Raw genomic sequence first — 18,935 nt, 5'->3', positions numbered from 1 at the left:
GATTTAAAGGTTGAAATCTTGACTAAGCTATTTGTAAGCCAAGATCATGAACATAAAAACAGAGATTACCCAATGGTAACCCACTGTTGTTTTGCAGGATGAAAACTCATATTATATCAGTGAAGTGGGAGCCTATTTGATCGTCTCAAATCCAGGTGAGCACTTAGAAAAGGCTGTTCTACCAGTGATACTTTCTGATTAGTTCATTTTTCATCTCACTGAATCTGCTAATTTTTGATGCTGCTTTTGAGAAATACATTGTGAGAGTAACTGACGCAATCACTTTGGAAGAACATATGACACCTCTGTGTTGCTCATTTTGCTCACCTGCTCATGAAAGAGGTGGAACTTGAGGTGTTGGAGACCAGGATCAACAACAGAAGCTTACTGCCCTTTTGGCAGAACTGTTGTTATGGCCTAGTTTATTCTGTTGAAATTACACTTTCATTCTAAAACACAACTAGTGCTTGCTAACACCAAGCTACTTTGTTAGGCAACAGGGATCTATAATTACACAATCTTAGAGTCCCTGCCTCTTGGAGCTTATATTCTAGAAGAGGCAAAGGGAACATAAACAGACACATTAATTAAATACAGACTTAAATAATGATAAGCTCTATGGGCAAACAGTAGGGTGAGGTGATAGGAGTGGAAGGCTACTTCAGGGGAGGAAAGCCCCTCTGAGGTGGTGGGATTTGAGCAGAGAGATATTCCCACTTGGGAACTTCTGAGGCTGGAGAGGCTCTTTCAGGGCAGTAAGAAAATAGATGCACAAGTCCTAAGGAGTGAGCTAGTCACTAAAGTATTCAAGGACCAGAAGGTCCCAGTGCATGCAAAAGAATAAGGGAGGTTGGCCCTCTCTGATGGCACAGCGGGTTAAAGCATAGCACTGAGAAGCTAAAGCCACTTCAGTATGAGTTCGATTCCCGCCTGCCCCGGAAGTGACCACATGGCGTGGCAGACCTCTCCTGACCTGCCCACTGCTTCCCTCAGCAGTGTACTTCATAGATCTGCCTGTTCTGCTCCCCGCTCTGTCTCTGGTGAATCCTTTCGCTGCCCCTGAGCCTCTGGCCTGTACCCCAGTTCTGTATGAGCAAATAAATAAATTTTTAAAAAAAAAAAAAGAATAAGGGAGGCAGCAGATGAAGTCTGAGGATGGCCAGGCCAGAGTGTTAGGCCTGTGTCTAGGGCAAGGTCCAGACTTGGGATTCCATGCCAAAGTGTTAGAGAATGCCACTGGAGTTTCAGTGTAAGGAGAAGGACAGATCAGAGTCACATTTCTAAAGTTTCACTTTGCTGTGTGAGACTTTGCTGTGTTGAGAGAACCACCACAGCATTGATGTGTAGAAAAGTAATGCCCCCATTCAAGTCGGGGCTGTTTCTCAAGGTCGCAGATGTTTCTCACTAAGTCAAGACTTGGATAATAAACCTTTCTTGGTTATCTTCTCTGTGACAGATACTGAACTAAGGATTTTAAGTCTGCTTTCTCCTTTTCAAACGTCTGTTTGACTTCAACTTATTGTTTTATTAATAAAAGCATGTATACTAAAGAAACTTGTGGAGAAACAGTAAAAAGTAGTTTGCTATTCAAGAAGATGTAATTGTCAGTTAAATGCAAGATGTTGTAGTTGACAACTCACACTCACCTATATTCATTCATCTAGGATAGTCTCTTCATGTTGACTGGGGAGTAGACATTGTGGATACTAACATACGTTAGCTATCAATAGGTAGGGACCACATGTTAGCTAACAATAGAGTAGTAATCTCTTCACGGACGGGAAAGGCCCCATGATGTAGACTTAGCAGTAGCAGTAGGAGCTGCGGTAGTCAATGATGTCCATGATACTCCACATTTCCTCATCTGTAAAATGAAGTCTTACTACCTTAGTACCTCAAAGGATTGTAATGAAATTACAACCAATCAGATGTGCTCTCTGGAGCATGTAAAATACTTGTACATTGCCCTGCACACCCAGGCGAATATACCCACAAGGGCAGGAAAGGAGGGAGACTTCCAGGATTTTTCATTGACAATCTGTAGGCATTCCTCAGGGGCAGAATTTCAGTAAATTCACTGAGAACCATCATCTGGATCCCACACATCCTGGTGAATTCAATGAGATCCATAGTTCTCAACTCACAAATTCAGAATGCCAGCTTTTTTCATTTATCATGCAATTGTTTCTTACTGCATGGGACCAGACAGTTGAATACATTAGCTAATGAATTTTCTCCTATTAGGAGAGAAAAATAAAGTATACTTGGAAGGGTACTTGGTGAACATGGAATTAGCGCAAATGGCATTAGCTATAAGATTAACGTTTTTTTTAAGATTTATTTATTTTTGCATACAGAACTGGGGTACAAGCCAGAGGTGCAAGGGTGGTGAGAGGATTCACCAGAGACAGAGTGGGCAGCAGCACAGGGCGACTGATGAAATACACTGCTGAGGGGAGCAGCGGGCAGGTCAGGAGAGGTCTGCCGCCATGTGTATCACCTCAGGGGCCGGGGATCAAAATCTTGCTGAAATGGGTTTAGTTTCTTAGTGCTGTGCTTTAACCTGCTACACCACCATTTAACCTGCTGCACCACCAGAGAGGGCCAGACTAAAATGTTTAACAGCATCTGCCTCGAAGCGCAGGCCTCTTTGGTAATGGTCTTCCTGTCAGAGCATAGGGCCAGTCTTTGAGTGATTCTCTCCACACAGCACTCAGGCAAAGACAGGCCACTCATAAAAGCAGGGGCACATATAGGTTTGCCTTATATGCCAGGATTCTTTTATGTCTATGGTTCACTTTGTGTTCACAGAGAAAACTTACAAAGGAATGAAAAGTGCTGTGATGATGTTTGAGACTGTGGTCGGACATTCCTTCAAGTGTGTGAGTGAACAGAGCATCCAGCTGTCCGACCAGCTTCAACTGAAAACAATGAATGTCCAACTTCAAGCCTTTGACTTCGAAGGAGTCAGTTTTGGAAATGGTGAGTTAAGGGGTCATCATATTACAAGATAAACTTCAAAGACCATGCACACACACACACATACAATCTTAGGTACTTTTGGAGAATACTTTAAAGATCCAGAGTATTAGTGATGTCTAAAAACTAAGATTTCAAAATCAGTCTTCCCTATTTGGAGATGAAAATTAGAAATTTGCAGTAATTCAAGATAGAAGCATACATGATTGAATCCCTTCTCAAGTACAAGCTGCTCCACTCAAATAAAGTACCCTTATAGTTAGTCTTGGTTCCCATCTAATATCTGCTTTGGGTTTTCATCACCACTGAGGAAAGCAATTCCTAGGAAGAGGGCCAGAATGCCTTTCCCTAGAAATCCCTGTTTTTTCCTGCTACAAAAAAGGTATTACAGGGCTTTCTATATATGACCAGAAATTGAACTTCAGTTTCTAAAACATTCCTCTCAAAACAACAACAAAATCCTTCTCATAATTACTCAATGACATAAATATCTCTCAGTGATCAAAAATGCTTTAGCTAATATTTAACATTTGTTAAATTAAATCTGATTTCTCTTTAATTTCCTTTATAAAATTAAAGATGTGCCAAGTAGAAGAATTTTTATATACTTGGTATGAAGCAGTTAACATTAACAACTAAAGTGCTGCTGGCCTTGACTGCCCCGATTTCTCCAAGTTTTGTCTTATCTTACATTCTCAACTTTTAGTTTGGTTCCTTACCACATTGCTAGAAATAAATATTAAAATTTGCTCATTAGGGAGGCCCCCACTTTGTCATTTGCCCCAAGACTTACAACTTAAGGAAACTTTTTTAAAAATTCATTATGCCGGTTTAGAAAACCTCTGTAATTAGTCATGTGATCTTAAAAATAAGATGTTGCTTATTTTTAAATGAGCTAACAAATAAGACCCTTGCTGTTCTTCCTAGTTGGAATGAGTATGAAGCAGAAAAAGAGCAGATCTCAGAAACAAGTTAGTAGCAGACATGAGAAATAAGAGATTGCACACCTGACCTCTATTAGCAGAGCCTAGAGAGATGTAGGCAAGTCAGCCCTTACTTTTCCTCCTCCTTCCCATCTGTTCAGACAAATAATAACAAAGTCCCAGCAATTTTACCTCCAGTTATTTCTCTTGATCATTCCACTGTCATTGTTTCAGCTTAACTCCACATACCCCATCTCTGCCCTTCAACTTCACTAAAGACACTACAACACGACATGTGTATTCTGTAGCTAACATTTCCTATCAAAGTAAGGGAAGAGGCGGAAAAGGAGCAAGTTTAAAAAGCCACCATATAACAGGTATACTAAAAGACAGTTGCACAAACGCTTGTGGTGGCACAGAGGAAGGTGTGCCTAACACAGTGTGGGGTGTGGTAGACGGTGTCAGAGAAACACTCACCCATGGGTGACAATTCTACAGGGGCTAAAAGAATGAGAAAAAAAAAGTCCAGCAAGTGTTAACTGTCAGCCTGGTCAAAAAGAACAGTCGTCTCAAAGAGCAGGCTCTAGACTCCCACATTCTCAACCCCTCCTCCCTAAAATTGCAGGGTCCTCTAAAGGGTGTCTCCAGTACCAGGTGTCCCCAACCATCAAAGATCCTCTTTAAGAAGCACAGTTTGAATAGAGAAGTTTGACCATGTGATTTGGTGCAGGTTCCTGTTTCTGTGGCTTCTGGGTTTTCCTTAGCTTGAGAGTCAAGAAACAATTCTAATTCTGACCTTCTAGACCAAACCAGTATTTCACACAGTTAAATCTGCCTCCTTGATGCACAGAATCCCTTGTGGTCCCCCTCCAGCCCACTGAATCATAATCTACTGGCTGTGGAGATCTGCAGTTGAATGCATGTTGTTAGTGATCACAAACACTGCAAATTTCATATGGCAGCGCTGACCCTTGCCCTCCTGTGTTCACCCACCTGTGTATCAGGGGTGGCAGCAGGAGACCAAGCAGCTGCATCTTAGTTTCCTTCTTGGTGAAGCCAAGGCAGGCAGAAGAAGTGTTACATCCCAGCCTGTGGCCAACCTATAACCTGTACTCTGACTTCAATTACAGCTGATGAATGCTTCAGTGACAGAAACAGGAGAGAAATCCCTGTGGCTGTGGGCCTGAGTATCGCAGGACTGCTTGTCATTTTGCTAACAGCATGCCTGGTGTCCAGAAAGAGGCCCAAAAGAGGATATGAACGCATGTAAAACCCACCTTCTTCAAAATGAGCAAGGTTAAGGCCTTGGGAATTCTGACTCATTCAGCCTCAAGTGAAAGGATGGACTTTTCTAGTTGCCTGTCCTGTCTCCCCAAGCTAGGAAACCTGCCTCACCACCCAAGGCCCATCCAAAGGCTAGCTAAAGGGTAGCCACTACTGCACCCCCTCCCATAGCTTGGGTATCCTGTGTTAGTGGGCTTGGATTCTGTCTTTGTCAACTGATGACGCAGAGCTAGCTGCCAGAATAGGGGATGAGAGGGGAGCCTGGGAAGGGTACTTTGTGAGGCCAAAGCAAATACCCATGGAGGGACTTGTGAGGAAGACATCTTCGAATTGCTTTGATCTTTTTGGCACATTTGAAGGAGTTTCAATATCCAAATTGTCAAAAAAGTACTTTTTGAAAACCAATTCATTTAAAAATAGATTCATTTAAAAACAGACTGATTCCTTTTTATTTATATATCTATTTATATTATTGTTCATTTTAAAACGTTTATTTCCCCTCCTCCGCCTACCCATCGCCACCACAGCCCCCCACGTTCCTCCCTCCTTCTGATCCCTCTCTGTTCCCCTCCCTGTAGAATCTCTCTGCTTTATAGTTGTCTGTTTAGTTTTGTTGTTTTGTATTGTAATAACAACACACTTTTTCTGTCTTATGTCTTATCTGCTTCTCTTAAAATCCTCCTCTAAGTGAAATTTTTCAATATTTTTCTTTTTCCTGGGCATGATCCCTTCCAACTCCATTGATGTTGCTGCAAATGGCATGAGTTTATCTTTTTTGATTGCTTAGTAGTATTCCACTGCATGTATATATGTCTACACACACCCACACCCACACGCACACACACATACCACATCTTCTTGATCCAGTCATCTAGTTTTGGGCATTTGGGTTGTAAAAACAGACTGATTCTAGTGTGACTTTAGTACTATATTTTGCCCAAACTCTGACTTACTAATTACACTATTGTAATATAATATTAGTAAAACAAACAACAACAACAAAAAACTAGAAAGTATTTCACTTTTCAAATGTAAAACAAAGACCAAAGGTCTTGGTAAAAAAGAGACAACCAAAATGTCAGTATCAAGTCTTCACTTTCATTTATCTTCTGCCACCCTAGCCCAAGATTTATTTATGCATGTAGAACTGGGGTGGGGTACAGGCCAGAGGTGCAGGGGCGGTGAGAAGATTCACCAGAGACAGAGTGAGGAGCAGAACAGGCAGATGGACAAAATACTCTGCTGGGGGGAGCAGCGGGAGAGTCAGGAGAGGTCTGCTGCACCATGTGGTCACCTCCGGGGCGGTTCCAACTCCAGTGCCAGCCCTATTTTTCTTTTTTGTCTTTAATTTTTGTTAACTTTCATTGCCAATTAGGAATTTTCCCAGAATGATATACATTAACAAATTTACAGGATAGGGTAGGGGAGGAATGTAAGATATCAAAACAATCAGAAACGGCATGCAGACAAGGCAAAAGTACCCAGATCATGACCCACTTCCCTTTTTTAGCAAACACTAACAAAAATAGATAAATCAGGAACTTCCTAATTGGCAATGATTAAGATCTGGAAGGAAAAAAATTATATAAAAATATGTGCTGGGATATTATTCATGGTTTTCTATGACATTAACTATTTAAATATGGTAGAGCGTTTATTTCAGAGAAAGCAGAGAGTAGTGGACTTGAGTTTTTTAAACTGCTTTTCCTAAGAGGAAGTTTTCTTGTTTTTCTACATTTTCCAGAGGTGCCATTCATGATTTTAATAGGAACTTTTTGAAAGTTGGCCACACTCTCCAATACTGCTTATGGAGGACACTTATAGCCTTCCGGGGAGTTGTATTGATAGCTCTTCATGCTCTCTCAGAAGTGGAGGGGCCGGCAAGTACGCAGCTGCTTGAGGCTAGTTTCAAGAGCCCCTGAAAAAGTGGAGAGTACTAGGAAGTTCCTGGGACCCACTCTAATGGGAGTGGGCTGGAGATCTGAGATGTGAGGACCCTGTGTTCTCTTCACTGACTCAGGTTAGCAGCCTGGGCTTGGCTTTGGAGAGAAGTCACCTCTCCATCTCCTCCCGGGTACAGGCATCAAGTACCCAGTTTCTAGTTCTGCCTGAAGTGGACTTGAAAGGGTCTACAATCACAGAACACAGGTTTTTTAATTCACCTTGTCATGAACCTTCGTGTTAAAGGACAAAAGCAAGGTTAACTTTTCAGTATGTGGAAATGTCTCCCACAGCAGATGGGCAAAGGGGTGAATTTCATATCAAGAGGAGGGCCTCCCTGGTGGGGTATGGCTTAAGTCTCAATGCTTAAGTCTCACTGTCATCACAGTGGTATAAATCACTGTCACTCAGTGAATTCTGAGTTCCATCCCAGCAGGGGAGATGACCCACATATGGCACAGTAGTCCTCTCCTGTCTCACCTGCTGCTCCCCTCAGCAGTGTAATTCAGTGGATCTGCCTGTACTGCTCCCCACTCTGTCTCTGGTGAATCCTCTCACCAACCCCCACACACACCTCTAGCCTGTACCCCAGTTCTTGTATGCATAAATAAATTTTAAAAAATAAATCTTTGAAAAAATAAAATCAAATCAAGAGGAGAGGAATAAGACAGTTCCTTTCACTATCTTCAATTCTTCAGTGAGTTCTTTGGGAGTGATAGCTGCTGTTTATATTCCTGTTAACTGCAACTTCCTGCGCCACCCTTCTGACAATGCTGTTTAGAATTAACTTGAATTAACATTCTATTATGTTTTTTAAAAAAGCATAGGTTTCATTTGAATGACTATTAAGTAAATGCCTCAGTACATTATTAGGCCTCAGTTCTACTCACTTTCTGCAGTGACGATCTGGGAGCGTCAGCAATGGGGCTAGGATTGAGATGCTTAATCCCCTCCATCTCTGGGGTTCTTGCTCTTGCAGGCTTTTCCTGTCTCCTCGGGCTGCAGCTGGGCAGCTTGTTAACAGGAACGCTGCTTGTGCTAGCAGCGATTTGGAGGCTGCTGTGCATAACTGAATGTCTGCAAGAGCCTTGTCTGATCCTCTGGCATCTCTTGCTCCCTGCTGTCTGGCCATCCAGCTGGTCTTTGTTCAGGTTTTCCCTTCTGCCAGAGTAGAAGTCCTGAAATTGTCCTTCTCTGTCAACTCCCACGGAGATTATAGAACTCCCAGTGGAGATAATAGAAGCCTCCCTGAAACACACTTGGAGACACAGGGTATTGTTAAATTCGATGTATCTCCCTCTGGTGAATATTGTTTTACATACTGGAAGCACATATCCTGGTATCTTTTTCACCTGTGTTTGATAAGTACACTGTAATGAGTGTGCTTGTAAATATACCATCAACATTATACTGTGATTAACTCTTCTGTTATTGAGAATTTTTACTGTTTCTAAGTTTCAGAATTGCACATTAGTTACATATAAAATAAATATTGATTAACAAATATGGATATATATATATGCCTGAATTTTGCTTTTGCTCCAGAGTAGGTCATTTTAAATGGATACAACTTTCTACAGCACTAATTTTTAATTTTATGAAAAAACAATAGCAAAAGTAATACATGGTTATTGTGGGGGAAAGTAATACATAGTAGATGACTATGAAAACTATAAACACACACAAAAATAAATGCAATGAATAATGGGAGTTAAAATGAAGACTAAAATTTTGCTCACAGATTTTTCTTCTTCGCTATAGAATAGATCGCTAGTGGGGGTGGAGGGGTAAACTGAATAAACACAGAGACTGATAGTTGGGAACTGAGGGTCAGGCCCAGACCAGAAGAGCCCTGTAGGCTGTAACTAGTTCCCAAGGTACAGAAAAGAAAACAGAATCAAGTAATATGTAAAGTCAGAAAAGAAACAACAGGTCACTGTCTATAATCAGAAAACAAACAACAGGTCACTGTCTATAAAGTCCTCAGGGAAATAAAGTATGACCCAAAAATATTATCCAACTGTGAGGATAGCAGGCAGATAGCATCAAACATGACACAGTTCAAAGGATACAGCACCAACGATCTTTTCTTTAAGACTTATTTACGGTGCCCTGGTGGCACAGCGGGTTAAAGCACTCCACTAAGAAGCTGAAACCACTTCCGCATGAGTTCGATTCCCGCCTGCCCCGGAGGTGACCACATGGCGTGGCAGACCTCTCCTGACCCACCCCCTGCTCCCCTCAGCAGTGTACTTCGTTGATCTGCCTGTTCTGCCCCCCACTCTGTCTCTGGTGAAGTCTTTCGCCACCCCTGAGTCTCTGGCCTGTACCCCAGTTCTGTATACACAAATAAATCTTTAAAAAAAAAAAAGACTTATTTACTTATGCATGCAAGAACTGGGGTACAGGCCAGAGGTAAGGGTTGGTGATATAGGATTCACCAGAGACAGAGTAGGGAACAGACCAGGCAGGTGGGTCCACTAAAATCCACTGCTGAGGGGATCAGATGGAAGACAGGAGAGGTCTGCTGGGCCATGTGGGTCAGCTCCCTGGCCAGGGATGGAACTTGTGCTGCAGTGGCTATGGATGGCTTTACAGTGCTGAGACTTAACCCCCTGAGCCACCAGGGAGACCCCCAATGATCTTTTCTTCAAGGTACTGCTTGATCATGAAATTTGATGGGATCAGAGAGAAGCCATGTCATAAACAAGGAAATAAATATTCCTCAGGAAAAGAGAAGCCACCATTTTTTTTAAAGTCTGTTTTTCCTTTTAAATACTGAAATACTTTTAAATATAAAAGCACTAAACAATTGTGAACCAGTGAATTTCTTATATAGGAAATGATATTTGTACATGGTTATTGTTTACAGTATTATTTGTAGTAGCAAAATATTAAACACAAATGATTAATCAAGGAGAGATTAAAAAGCTATCGTACCTCCCACAATTATAAAAAAATTAGAACATCTGTTTTTATGTATAAATAAGGAAAGATAACCAGAATATATTGTTAGATGAAAAGAACATAATGCTTAATAAGATAAAAAGGAAGAAATAAAAATATACAATATTTTTTATTGTACCTACATAAAGAAATATTGGAAATTTTCTAAGAAACTAAACATCACCTAATGGGAGCAGAGGGACCTAAAAAGATGGAGCAAGGGTAGAAGTTGAATTTCTGAATATATCACGTTCTATCTTATTTTGATTTTCTAAATCATAAAATGTCACATATTTAAAACCATCTTTATAAGAGTGACATCTATCAAATAAAATTGAAAACTTATTCAAAATTTGGAGTTGGGGAGATAGAAGAGAACCTATTAATATTAATCTCTCAAAATAATATCAGTCTCTCAATTGGAAACACAGGTTTCAAAAGCACAAAATGTGACTAATTTATTCACTTCAAGGCATTTCATAGCCTTTAATGTGTATTTTTAAGCTTTAAATAGATATTTATGAAATAACATTTCCAGTAACCAAAAATAGGAAATACAGTAATTCCACCAGGTTAATTTAGTTTTTTCTTCTATCATATTCAAACAAAATTAAAATGAACAATTTTATTTTATGATCCTATTTTAATAAAAATTATTTACTTTTCTATGAAAGTGTCATTATAGTTTCAAAGAAAAGCCTGAAATAATATTTGTCTATGGTCGCAATGCTAATTTCTGGATGTGTGGTTACTTTTTACATTTTTAAATTTTTTTTAAAGATTTTATTTACTTACATATACAAGAACTTGGGTACAGACAAGAGGTGCGGGGGTTGGGGAAAAGGGGAATCACCAGAGAGAGGGTGGGGAGCAGAACAGGCAGATCAACTGAAATACACTGCTGAGGGGATCAAACTGATGCTGCAGTGGCTGCAGATTAACTTCACAGTGCTGTGCTTTAACCCCTTGCGCCACCAGAGGGGGCCCCACTTTTCATGTTTTTATTTGTGCTTCTCTGAATCACTTCAATTGTTTATAATGAGCAAATATAATTTTTTTTAAATGAAGTGATTTTTCTTTAAGCCTACACGTGAGCACACACATACACACATCTGTATGTACAGGGAAGCAAATGCCTGGAGAGCTTTGCAGGAACTAATTCAAGCAGAAGAAAAGTAGTAACTGGAGCAATATTTTCTGTATTTTAAAAAACATTTAACAATGTCATATTAATTAATACAAAAATCAAGTCAATGAAAAGGAGAAGTTGCCCTACTTCCCATCCCAATTCTCACCAACACTCTGTGTGTCTTCCCACACAAGCACGCCTGCACACTTGTGTGGGTTTATGTCCTGCTTCACAGGCCCTGGGGAAGTCCCATCAGCATGTAGATATAGTCTCTGTAACAGCTCCATCATATGTTATCATATAAGTGAGCCATTTTATATTTTTTTGATGGCTATTTAGATTATCAATTTGCTTTCATAAGATGAAATTAATTGTACCATGTTTGTGTGTATTTACATGAATAAACCCTTAGTATAAATTCCCCTTTAATTTTTGCTATAAATTTCTGGGTCAATAGGTCTGACTTAACATTTTGTTTGAACATTAAAAATTTTTTTCCCAAAATGATTTTAATTTCTTAACTAGTCAATGTTCTTTCTAACTGAAAACATATGCATAGATATATATTAAGTGATATGTATAAATAACACAGCTATTATGAATTCAAAAGGGTTTCTCATGAAAAGCCCCATTTCCCTGTCCTTCTCCAAGAGACAAAGCAGTTTCACCTGATTTTAACAATGTTTACAGTAATTATCTCCACCATTCTTTTAAAAAGTAATTAAAAATAAAAAATTTAAAAATTCTTTTAAAAAGTAATTCTTCATTTATTAGCTTTAAATTTCCTGCGATGGCAGGTAAGGATACTCTTACACCATCCTTTTTTTGGCGAGATCACTATTTTTTTGTTAAGTTATACATTATTGCAAATTGTGTAACTACTGCACACTATAAATACAGTTCCTATCTTGGACAAAATTTGGTAGTCTTTAATAACCATTCCCTCTCTCCTGGTTCCGCTAGATTCTTTTCTTGGCCCTCCTATGCTTAGAGCTGGGTTAATGGTGAACCCCAGTGCAGGGCATGGTTTCAGTACTGGTTCATGCCAGGACCTCATGAATACATCTTCTTAAATCCTTGAGTAAGATGTGTGGGTGTTGATATAAATATATATGTGTGTGTATATGTGAATATATATATGCATGTATGTGCGCACGTGTGTGTGTATTTGTATTTAGTTGCATTCCCTTTTTATCACCAGGCCTCTACAGATTTTTTCCAGTCTGATGTGATCACATTTTAAGTGAACCCATTATGTATGTACTCTAATGGAATAAGAAAGAGTTTTGACAAATTTATAAATTTTATCTTAAGCTCTCAGAAATAATTAAGTCTCTTTTCTAATATTTTTAGATCACTAAAAGCAATAAAGAAAAGTTTTAGTGTGACAAAGTTGTTTTATAAAGTAGATGAATATTACATGTTTTCAAGAGATCATTTGGAGTCTTATGATAATCTCTTTCATAAGAGCACATCCCTCTTTGCAGAGCATATTCCTGGGAGAAAACAGAGTTAACAATTATTAAATATCTGTTATTTTCTAAGATGATCAACTTATTGCATTCTCAACAATCTTATGATTTGCTTATAAGTGTGCAAACTGTAAGGTTAAATCACCCACCCAAGGTCACAGTTAGTGGCTAATTTCAAAATCAAGTCCAGATTTGACTCCAAAATGCACATTTATCGCACTCTAGTTGACTTTGTGGTTTGTCATCACCAAACTTTACCTGCTATATTCTACTTGTTTTTTCTCTTAGTGGACGAGTGCTCGTCTGACTACACAATTGTGCTTCCTGTGATTGGGGCCATCGTACTTGGTCTCTGCGCTGTGGGTTTGATTGTCTATGGAATCCGCCTAAGGCGTGAATCATCTGGATACCAGAGAATCTAATTGGTGCCAGGGGGGAAAAACATAATGCAGTTTTAGAGGATTGTTTTACTGTTGTGGGTCTTTCTAATGCTGTAAACCACTGGCAAAATCCAGTCATTTCTGATTTAAGGTTAAGCATTTAAGGTTAAAAATTTCTAAATTTTTTGTGTTGATTTTGTAGAAGATTTAGTGAGCTGTTTTAAGAGAATTTTCTAGTTTCCTTCAAAATATTTTAGCTAGATTGTGTAAACATTTGAGATATTTTAAATTAGCATGATGGATGTTAAATGGACTATGCCTCCAAGTTATACACCAGAGCATCAATGTAATTATCATTGTCTGTGTTCACAATGAGAATTTTATTTTATTTAAAGGTAGTTTCCATTAAAAAGAAGAAAAAAGGCCTCTGTTTTGTCTATAAGATGTATTTCAGTGCTTTTCTTGTCCATGTTTTATATGATATACATATGCCTACTTTTCTCTTTTTCAACTTTATATATTTTTAAAATATCATTGAAAGAACAGGTTATTGAAGCTTTTGATGTTACACCAACAAGAAAAATGAATCAGCTTAGCGTTTTTATCTTGTTAACACCTGCTCCAAAATCACTATGAAGTAGTTTCCCAGAGACACAAACTCAAACAATAAGCAAAAAATAATAGTAATAGTCATTTTTGAATGTTTATGTGCCAGATGTGAGGCTAGGCAGTTCATATGCATCTCATTTCATCCTCGCAACCTACAGATGAGGAAACTCTGTTAAGAAAATTCACCCCTTACATGTTATCCAGCTAACAAGTATCAGAGCCATGTGACCCACACTCAGCCTAAGGTTTCTGGTCTTTTCACTTCACCAAGTTGCCTACAAAACAGCATGAAGTACTAGCTGAAGCCTCCACTAGTATATGTTCAATTTAAAAAGAAAAAACAAACTTATTTATTTGTTCATACAGAACTGGGGTACAGGCCAGAGGTGCAGGGACGGTGGTGAGAGGCTTCACCAGAGACAGAATGGGGAGCAGAACAGGCAGATCGTACGCTGCTGAGGTGAGCAGCGGGGGAGGGGGGGGGATCACCTCCAGGGCAGGCGGGGACCGAACTCATGCTGAAAAGTGGCTTTAGATTCTTAGTGCAGTGCTTTAACCCGCTGCGCCACCAGGGAGGGCCATATGTTGAATTTTTGACAGAGGAAATTAATTTATCCAGATTCACGAGAGATTAGGACAGATGAGTGTGCACCTCTCCATAATGAAATGGCCTATTTTTATAATATTCTCTACTCCCTTTAAGACTGAAGGGACTCTAGAAAATTCGATTCTCATTTTTCTGGGATTGTTTAGCTGTGGCTCTAAAGAAGAAGGAATAGAGAAAACTTCTAAAGTTTTTTTTTTTTTTTTTTTTTTTTTATGTTTTCGTTTGGTTTTTCGTTTGGTCTTTCGAAACAATTTCTAACCACTAACCAACTCTGTTATTGAATACAGAGCTCCCTCTTGCGGTATCTTGCTGCTCTGCAATTTTTAGCCACATCTTCCTCTTCACTTTCTTCTTTAGAACAGCTTGCCCAAATTTTTCTTCTTCTTTCTATGAAAGGAACTAAGTTAGAACATCAAACATAAGTCTGCATATCCCTAGCATTCTTTAGGAGAAGAGCAATTCAACTCACCTCAGAGTACATACTGACTTGCAGACTTGTTCTTTCTTGAATCAATAAAGTTGACAACCTTTTGATTTTAGTCTTTAAGAATACATTGAATTGTATTAAAAGTTTTTGTAATAAAAGCTTATCTTGGTGATTCATTCATGTCATCCATTTCTTATAACTCAATTTTCCAGCTATAAAAACTTTTATGATTTTAGTGGTAGCTTTTTAATATAGAAGTGGTCATTGAATCAGTAAGTTAAATAATCCTTCTGTGAATAACTTATTTAACTTATTTTATTCTATTCTCCACTGTCAGACTATTACTTGATAGGAAGTCCCTATGTGAGAAAAACTAAAACTATAAGATGATTAACCACAGTAAATTTACAAACTAAATCTTTCAACTCTACATCAGATAGACTTATTCGATTACTTGTTTAAGTGCTGCCACAATTCATTCATTCATTCATTCACTCACTGACTCACTCATTCATTCAACTAATATTGACTAAGGACTTACAAAATGCCAAATATTTTGGTAGGGGTTAAGATAAATAGCAAGAGATCTTGTATTAATTATCTTTAGCTGTATAACAAGTTACCCCCAAACTTAGCAGCTTTCAACAAAAAACATTTATTATTTACACTTTTTCTGAAGTTCAAATATATGAGTACAGTTTAAGTGGGTGATTCTGGTTGAGGGTGTCTCCCAGGTAGCACTTAAGCTTCGGCCACAGTCGCAATCATCTGAAGGTCCAAATGGCGCTGAAGTTCACAGCAAGTGGCATATCCATAGGGATGTTCACAATATGACAGCTGGCTTTCTCTACGGAGAGTAACTCAAGAGGGAAAGAAAGACCACTTAGTTACAGAAGTGACTAGGTGACACACCATCCTGCAGATGGGTGTGATCACTAGGAGAAACTGAAATCAATTGGCACCATCTTGGATAATGGCTACCCCAGCTCCATTGCCAAGGTGAATATAATGAAATGACTGGTTTACTTTGAGGGGAACTCAGGTAAATAAATTCCAGCATGCACACCAAGAAAAATACATTAGTAGAAACCTATCCAAAGGGGAGTGGGAGCAGGCCCCTATCCACCCTATTTCCAATGTTGCCTCTTTGTAATGCCTACTCAGGAGAGCAGCCTCTCAAACAAAGCCTTGTGTTGACAGTCAGTTGACCAGCTCTGCTCAGCTGAGCTGCCTTTCCATGCAGGCTGGCTGTTCTCCCACTGCTCTAGACTAGTGAAGCCAGGGTCCACCTTTCTAAAGGCAAGTTACCAGGATGATACCCACCACCTGCCCAGCCTGCCCCCATTTTGTTTTCCTTCTCACACAACATTTTCTAGTAGAGAAGGTCCTGGATCCCAGTGGGTGCTCCCCCCTGAATTTCCTCCTATCTCCACCATTAGAGCTCTAAGCCAACCTCAGCCATACCCAAAGGCCAGGAAAGTTGGAGGATTCAAAGAGATGAATCTGTCCTTTCTGATCTAAATGGCTCAGGTCTTGAGGATTCATAGAGAATTTTTCCTTTTTCCAGCATAAAATAACCTGAACCAAGTACCTTCACTCTCACCTTATTGTCCCAAGAATATTCCAATTTGGGGCAAAGAAGAAGTTGCAAGTAGTTTTGTTTGTTTTATGTTGCTTTGAACTTAACTGGTTTTATATTAAAAACCAGGTTAGACATGGACAAAATTAGGAAGTAAATTCTGTTGACAAAATTCTCAAATATCTTATTTTCCAAATTTGGCCTCCTGATAAACTTTCTTGTTAGTTCTCATGCATTGCTCCAATTTCCTCATATCTCCAGCATCTCTGCATTCCTACTCCAATTGCTTCAGCTTATCTCCAAAATTTTTCATTTGTTTAATATAATTCATTAAAGGGTTATATCTATCCCACCTAATGCCACCTGTGTTTTGTCAAAGCATACTATTTAATCCAAGTTTAATGCTTTGATTTTAAGATTCAGTCCTAAGCACAAGGTTTGCAAGACTAACCTTGTAAGGTGGCAGAATATCTACCAATTCCCTCCCACCTATCAGAGGATGCTAACCACACTTTCTGCAAAGAGAGCTATGATTATGAGATTCTATACTCACATGCCTTTGTAACTGTGCAAGCTATTGGGTAGACATTTTTTAAAGTCATAGAAAAAAAAGACATCTTAAATTTTACTTCACAACTAGGTGAGCTGTAAATAATAGATACCCAGATGCCAGGTATCAAATACCCAGGTTATTTGAGAACAGAATATTTTTTATAGCTAGGACCCTCCCTGGTGGCACAATGGGTTAGAACACAGCATTATGAAGCAATCCACAGTCACTACAGCAGGAGTTCAACTCCCCACCAGGGAAGTGATCCACATAGCATGGCAGACCTCTCCTGGCCCACCCTCTGCGCCCTCAGCCCCAGTTCTCTAATGATTTGAACCTGATTACCAAGCTTAAAAAAATAGTAACTCATCTGCGGCCCTCTAATCCATCACACTTCAACTTCCTTGATTGCATCTGTTCTCTTTTATCTTTGCTGTTTTTTCTGCTTTCCTTTAATTCTCTAAATACAGATAGGGTTCTCCAGATAAGCAGAACCATCAAGAGATATACATTTTTACACTACAGATGAATATAATATACAAATGTACATATAGATGTATATAAGTATGTACTTTATATACATATAAAATTATGAAATCAAGTAACATACAGAATATATTAAATTATATGTTGACATGTAACATAAAACAGTAAGTATATATTATATTAAATGTTATGTTTTATTTACTATCATACATACATACATACATAATTCATGCACACATACATATATAAATGTGTGTGTGTGTGTAATTTTATATCTGGAAATTAAGAAAGAAGTTAACATCACAGCCTTTAAACAGAATTATTTTTTCTCTGGCAAACTTCAGTGTTTCCTCCAAAGCTTTCAACTGGCTGACTGAAGCTAATTCACTTTAGTGAGAGTTGAGACTACTCTAAATTCAACTGTTTGTAGATATTAACCACATGCGCTGTTTTTACTTAATTTTCCTGTGAACCCCTTTTTAGCTATATCAGATAAGCATTTGTATTTAGTTATTTCCCGTGTCTTTACTTCCTAGATATCCTGAAGTTTTATTTTTGACTTACTCTTTTTCCCAACAGTCAATTAAGACTATTTTGAAAGCTCAGTTTTGGCTTTTGAATTTTTGTTCAGTCTTTTATTTTTGAGAACACTGGAGAATTCTGCCTCATGCTTTCAAGCCTATTTCATCTTTTCCCCATGACTCCACCTCCTTCACTTTCTAGCCGCTTTGATGATAAAGATCCCGAAGACGGTTCCTCTTCAAGAAGCCGGACGATTAGGAGCATCCTCGCGTACCAAGAAATAAACGAAGAACCGGAACCGTCAGTTCTAAAGAGGACGACTTAGACAACCTCTCCCCCAGTAGGCGCGTTTTCCAAGAGGCGTGGGAGACAGGGACCACGCCCCCGCGGGTCTGCGTCCCGCTCAGCCAATCGCCGCTAGGAAGCCATAATCCGTTCTTTGATTGGTTTTGGCGGCGACGCCCCCACCAACAGCAGGAAAAGGCTAATACTTTATTTGACCTGGACGGTGGCCGGCAGAGGACAATAGGCTCGCGAAGCGCAGGAAAGGATCTGCAAGGCGTGGAACGCAGCTGGTGTTTGCCGGTCTTGGAGAGCCGCAGAGCTTCAGGGACATGGCAGCGGCCTCGGCAGTGTCGGTGCTGCTGGTGGCGGCGGAGAGGAACCGGTGGCAGCGTGTCCCGAGTCTATTGTTAACGTCCAGGTAACTGGGAACGGGGTGGTGGATCAATGTGCCGGAGCGGGGGTGGGGGTGTATGGGCGCAAGCTGAGAGAGGTACGGAATGGGGAAAGGAGAGATCAGGAAAAAAATGAAATCCCTATTCTTTTCGGAGGATTCTGCTTCAGTTTCGGCATTGAAGGGGAGACCATCGCACACCCTTCCCGAAGACTGCTCTTCACTTTCTCCCTCGTTCCCGAAATCCACCCGTCAGTCCTCCTTTTGCCTCTTCTGTCAGTTATGAGATGGGGGTGGGGGGTGGGCACGAGGGGAAGGGAGGAGGGTATGGAACTGGACCCTCCTTGGAGATGGACCTGCCATCTCCAAGTGCCCCTTCACCTCCTCGCCCCATCCCTCCTCACCCCACCCTACCCCTCCTCACC

The 18,935-nt window shown here is 39.8% G+C and overlaps 2 protein-coding genes across 3 annotated transcripts in view; both read left to right on the top strand.

Moving 5' to 3' along the window:
* The window catches only part of LAMP3 (lysosomal-associated membrane protein 3), a 29,583-nt gene extending 16,198 nt beyond the window's left edge, over positions 1–13,385 (top strand). The window contains exons 4-6 of the mRNA XM_012731655.1: positions 98–155; positions 2,812–2,982; positions 12,963–13,385. Of these exons, the coding sequence (XP_012587109.1) occupies positions 98–155; positions 2,812–2,982; positions 12,963–13,096 (363 nt within the window). The 3' untranslated portion in view covers positions 13,097–13,385. The remainder of the gene's footprint in view (positions 1–97; positions 156–2,811; positions 2,983–12,962) is intronic.
* Positions 13,386–18,360: 4,975 nt separating this feature from the next.
* Positions 18,361–18,935, top strand: part of MCCC1 (methylcrotonoyl-CoA carboxylase 1 (alpha)) — a 59,976-nt gene continuing 59,401 nt past the window's right edge. The window contains exon 1 of one of the 2 annotated variants that reach the window (XM_004675017.2): positions 18,361–18,537. In XM_004675017.2, coding sequence (XP_004675074.1) covers positions 18,449–18,537 — 89 coding nt within the window. In that variant the 5' untranslated portion in view covers positions 18,361–18,448. The remainder of the gene's footprint in view (positions 18,538–18,935) is intronic. The other variant, XM_012734369.1, reaches the window with a different exon arrangement.

Source organism: Condylura cristata, unplaced genomic scaffold (assembly GCF_000260355.1).
Source record: "Condylura cristata isolate star-nosed mole 26May11 unplaced genomic scaffold, ConCri1.0 scaffold00003, whole genome shotgun sequence".
NCBI lineage: Eukaryota > Metazoa > Chordata > Mammalia > Eulipotyphla > Talpidae > Condylura > Condylura cristata.
Note: the sequence above shows the minus strand (reverse complement) of the source record. Positions and strands in the feature narration are given on the sequence as shown.